Here is a 6,000-nt window from a genome sequence, read left to right as displayed (position 1 = left end):
TATATATATATGTGTGTGTGTGTGTGTGTGTGTGTGTGTGTGTGTGTGTGTGTGTGTGTGTGTGTGTGTGTGTGTGTGTGTGTGTGTGTGTGTGTGTGTGTGTGTGTTATAAATATGCTAACAGTAATATATATAAAAATAACTGATTACAATTTATAGACGAAAACTCTCACAAGATTACCAGATCCAGGAACTGAGCGCAGGACACAAGGTACACACAGTTGCAACCACTGCTTCCTGGAACACCTGGTACCCCTCCTGGACCCCCTCCTGGCCTGCCTCCTGGCCTGCCTCCTGGCCTGCCTCCTGGCCTGCCTCCTGGCCTGCCTCCTGGCCCGCCTCCTGGCCCCCCTCCTGGCCTGCCTCCTGTTAAAAAAAAAATAGTTTAAATCAATAAAATATTTCACAGGCAAAAGCTTACACTTGAAGTTAACACTTAAAATACATATTTTCGTCACTTCTCCCGCTACCTCACTCGCTAGTATCATATTATTGATGGTAATCTTTTTTTTTTTTTTTTTTTTTATATTTTATTTAAAAACAACATTACACTTGATACAAGCCGACAATAAGCAAATCCAAAACCGTGACAGACAATGTCAGTACACACACAATAAACAAAAAAAAACCATTTTAACATATTGATATAACGAAATTCTACCGTAAGAAACCCAACCCGTTTACGGGAAAAAAAAAAACATACCGACTACAAAATAGAACGTCGGAGTCATAAAACATGTAGGAATAAGTCCTATAATCATGTATATATGTGTATATATACACATGCACATATACACATACATGTATGTGCACATATGTTCTTACAGCACAGACTGGATTATACTAGAACATACAAACAAACAAACAAAAAAGACTTATCACTAAAAACAAAAACTAGACAAACTAAATACATAACATCCAAAACAGTAGTGGCAGACAATGTCAGATACACAAAAAAAACATTGTAACACATTGATATAACAGTATTCTACTAAAAAAAACCCAACCAACCGACTTCCAAACAAACAGTCGGAGTCATTATAAAACATGTAGGAAAGAGTCCTACAAACATATACATATATATATACATATATACACACACACATAATATATATATATATATACACACACATACACATATATATATATACATATATACGCATGCTTATACACACATACGTGTATGTGCATTTGTTCATACAGAACAAACTGGATCATACATAGAAATAAAGCACTAAATGACTTTTCACCAAATAAACTAAAAAAATATTACATCCAATGATAGAACTATACCTAAGACATTGGTTCCCACAAACACACCTACACACACACAAAATTAATGTTACCTATTAACACTCAATATATAATATGACCTTCCAATCAAATGAAGGGTATATATAAACCCCATCAAATACTTTTATATTTTGGTACATAGGTCATTTTGTACCCATTCAATACGATAAAAAGGAGACATATGACAAGGATGAATCTAACATCAGATTCGAATGTATAAAACATATCCTCACAATATACATATAAATATAAACCCCCTATATAAAATGGTTCTTATAACAATAAGAGAAAAAACAGAAAATCACATACTACTTTTGACTCTGTGATTTTACAAAATTCATAAAGGTCTACATACCCCGGAGCCCCCGACGGCTCCCTGCAAAAAAAAAAACTTTACCCACATCTACCACCTTGCAAACCAATCAACCTTCCTCATCAGGCTTCCAATCACTCCAAGAGAACACACCACTGAAGAGACCAACCCCTTGCCTCTCACCCCGTCACCAAACGGAGTAGACGTTCAACAGTAAGCTCACGATATCCCTCTGGAAAACTACTTACCCACCTTCCCCCATATAATTGTTTGTTCCTACATGCTGTCCTATAAAAACACGCCGCCAACGCTTTTATCCTAATGTTTCCCTCCACCTCCCTCATCCCCCAAGAAATATGCAAGTAATCAACTATTACGTATCTGATAGCCCTCCCCACCTCTTTGGGTACCCCTCCCATATCTAACATTAAAGCCCTGAGGGTTGATATCTGTCCCCCCCCCAATAAAAAGAAAACCCTCTTCAACCACAATCTTACCACCTCCAAAGCAGAACAAAAATATACTACATGAAAAGCCGTTTCAACTTCCCCACAAAAACCGCATGATGCCTCTCTCACAAAACCCATTCGTCTTAGCACCTCTTTCGATGCTAACGTCCCCATAAGAAATCTATAAACTAATTCCCTCGCTCTTGCCGGTATTCTTAATTTACTAAATTCCCCCCATATCACTCTCCAATCATATGTGGGATACACTGCCATCCCTTGCATTGATTCCTGACGACGACCCACACCCACTAACCGTTTTACCTTGAGTTTTTTAACATTGCGTACCTTTAACATAAACCGCAACATATCTTCACACTCCACTAAGTCCCTGCCACCCCACCATTTGCGGATATCCCCCATCACCTCCCCCACCCGAAGACCCCTTTCCCCCGCTGCCCGAATATACCTCTGCTTCACATATAGCGCCTTCACCCTAGACCCTAATGCAATCAATCCCAATCCTCCCTGTCTTACCGCAGTCATTACCACATCTTTACCCAACCACGCCCTCCCAAAACCCCACACATACCTTAAGGCTCTTCTTTGTAATTCCATAATATCCTGACTTCTTAAGGGGTAAATTTCCGCCACTCCCCACACCTTACTATAAATCAGTGTATTTACCACCACAACCCTTTGATGCAAGGTTACATCCCCGGCCCTTAGACTCCTGAGCCTACTCAAAGCTCTGTCCATTACCATTTCTGAATTAACCCTCCTACTCTCCTGTACATCTGCTAAATACAAAATCCCACAAATCTTTAGCCTATCTACAGTTATCCAGCCAAACTCCTCCCCCAAGGTCCCTCCTACCCAATTGCCTACCTCCAACAACCGTGATTTCTGCTTATTAACTCTCATCCCAGTAGCATTCCCAAAAATCTCAATTACCCTTCCCACTTTACTTAAATCTTCTATCTCATTAAGTAAAACAGTTGTATCATCTACATAACCAACAATATTCCCACAAAATCCACCTCTCTCCCCCATCCTTCCCATCCCACCATCAACCAGAACATAGAAAGGATTCTGCATACATGCAAAGAGTATTTGGGAGAGTGGACACCCCTGCCTTAAACCCCTCCCCATGCTTACTGAACTACCCAACCTACCATTTACCTGTACTCTCATCGATGCATTCTCATACAATGTCCTCACCCATCCAACCACCCTCCCTCCAAAACCCATTCTCACCATACTCTCAAACAAAAAGTCCCTATCAACATAATCATAAGCTTTCTCCCAATCCAGACCTAGAATACCTCCCTTACTACTACCCTCAAGGAAATCCCGAATACGTCCATGACCTACCCGCATACTCCTCCCCGGGATACCAAATTGTCCCCCATGTATCACCGACCCCATGACCTTCTTCAGTCTATTACCCAAAATTTTCGCAAAAACCTTGTAATCTGCACACATCAAAGATATTGCTCGGTAAGCACTCAACTCTCTACCCCCCCTCTTCTTTGGCACCAAAACTATGACACCCGTACTTTGCGATGTGCCCAACTTCCCACTAGTTAACATATGATCCAATAGCCTAACAAAGCACTGCCTAATACACCCCCAATGTGCTCTATAAAAATCATTTGGTATACCGTCTATCCCTGGTGTTTTCCCGGTACTCATCCCGAAAACTGCCTCTTCCACCTCAACCTCACTTATACCAACCTCCAACCCCACTCTATCCTGCTCACTTAAAATGCTATGGAACCCCCCTTCAAAAATACCCTCCCAGGAACCCCCCTCCCTCCAACTCCATTTCTCCCTAAACCAACTATCAGCATAGAGACTCATACTTTCAGTATTGGATAGGACTCGACCCACTGGATACCCTCCCACCCCAGGGCTTGTCTCCAATTGTAGAATGGTGGTTACACTCTGTCGGTCCCTAAATTTACGTAAAACAAACCCAGACGGCTTATCACCCCACAATACATCCTCTAACCCCGCCCTAACCCTAATTGCATCAAACCTATCATTGTGTATTTCAGCGATCCTACTCCTCAGACTGTCCATGTCATCCCTCATACCACCTCCCCCAACATAACAATCTTGCAACTGTCCCTCCAGATAATTTTGCAACCCAAAACGCCACCTCGCCTCTTCCCGTCCCCTAACCTTAAAAAAATTCGCTATTCCCGGTTTTGCCTGCATTTCCCACCAATCTAACAGATCTATCTCCCTGTCCCTAGCCTCCCAAAAAGGCAACCACCAATCACTGAAAAAAGGCCCCTCCACCTGCTCCTTAAGAAGCCTTACATTTAATTTCCAGTACCCAGAATAAATACGCACCACTCCATCCCACATCAAATCTGCTATTACCGCCCTGTGATCCGAAAACCCCACATCGAAGGTTTGCACCCTCACAACATCTATACCCTGCTTAATATAAATTCTGTCCAATCGCGCTTCATATCCCCTACGGACGAACGTGTGCTCCACTAGGTATCCCCCCCTCCCCACCACATCAACAACCCCAATATCTCGCAATACATCCCTCAGCACACTCAGCACACAACCCGCCCCTCTCGGTTCGACATCACCACTCCTAATCACACAATTCCAATCACCACCTATTACTGTTATAGCAGGCAAACCTCTCAAGTGATACATCAATACCTCTCTGACAAAATCTACTTTTACCCTGGTATTGCTAGTTGCTGGCATGTAAACTCCTACAAAACTAGCTCGACTCTCACCCCAGACACCATCCACCCTCACGACCCTCCCACCCCCCCCCTCTTCCCAGCCGATGACACGCAAGGGGCTGGTCTCCTTTATCGCCACTGCTACCCCACCTTTCAATTGCAAACCACTGGTAACATACATCCGATATCCTTTTAACCGCAACACACAACCAGCCCTATGATTATGCTCTTGCAAAAAGCAAATATCTACATCAAACCGCCGTAAAAACCACTCCAACCAAACTTTCTTAACCTCAGTCTTAAGTCCATTGACATTAAGCGTGACACTTCTGAAAATTATAGAAGTGGCGGCTTTCCCCTATGCCGCTGGGATTTACTCGCTGCACTTTTCACATTGCGTATTCCCTTACCACTCGAGTTATCCTGTGCAGTCACCTCCCCCCTCCCTCTCCCACTGTGCAACTCAGGCGCACCTCTAGCACTATGTGGCATCGGCTCCACAACCGCTGCCCATGACTTCTTCCCCGGCCTCTGCCCCGGGGTAATAACCTCGTCTATCTCTGATGCCGCAGTTCTTTTTCTAGAACTTCCACTTACACACATCTCACCCTCAGACGAATCCTCCTGGTGTACCTCCACGGCCACCACACACTCCAGCCTTTTCTTACTCAAGTCTTTCTCCACAATTTGTTGTCCCTCCAGCTCTCCAACTTCACATAAACTGAGGACACCTTCTACACCGGGCTCATCCCCATCCAAAAAATCCTTGATGACATCTGCCAGTAAACCCTCCTGAGTCGAAGCTTCCTGGACTAAAGACTCCTCAGCTAACACCTTCGACTCCCCCGACTCCCCCGACTCCCCTGGGATAGTGACACACGTCTCCTCCTCCGCCACCTCCCGGTCGACCTCCTTGCTCCAGAGATCAGGCCTCCGGCCTCCAGAGGCAACAGAGCCAGGCACCAAATCACACGACTGTTGAATCACAATCGGCGTTTCCAGAATTCGTGGAGCCTGCCTCCTAGGACACTGGGCTGCCATGTGCTCATAAGAGCTGCACAGACGACATGTTTTTCTCTGACCCGCATAGTACACATAAACCTGTGTTCTACAACCGGTCATCGTAACATAGGATGGTATAGGCCTTGTTAAAGACATTTTAAGGGTGTAAGAACCTTCCGGCATTCCTTCATACGGACCATCCCTCCATACCCCCATGGTTGCAGAATGC

The 6,000-nt window shown here is 44.1% G+C and overlaps 1 protein-coding gene across 5 annotated transcripts in view; it reads right to left on the bottom strand.

Moving 5' to 3' along the window:
* Positions 1-6,000, bottom strand: part of LOC128685122 (salivary peroxidase/catechol oxidase-like) — a 41,805-nt gene that overhangs the window by 14,906 nt on the left and 20,899 nt on the right. For 3 of the 5 annotated variants that reach the window (XM_070102041.1, XM_070102054.1, XM_070102048.1), the window contains exon 3: positions 182-366. In XM_070102041.1, the coding sequence (XP_069958142.1) occupies positions 182-366 (185 nt within the window). The remainder of the gene's footprint in view (positions 1-181; positions 367-6,000) is intronic. The other 2 variants (XM_070102061.1, XM_070102057.1) reach the window with 2 other exon arrangements.

This window comes from Cherax quadricarinatus, chromosome 5 (genome assembly GCF_038502225.1).
Source record: "Cherax quadricarinatus isolate ZL_2023a chromosome 5, ASM3850222v1, whole genome shotgun sequence".
Taxonomy (NCBI): domain Eukaryota; kingdom Metazoa; phylum Arthropoda; class Malacostraca; order Decapoda; family Parastacidae; genus Cherax; species Cherax quadricarinatus.
This window is presented reverse-complemented; position numbering and strand designations above follow the sequence as displayed.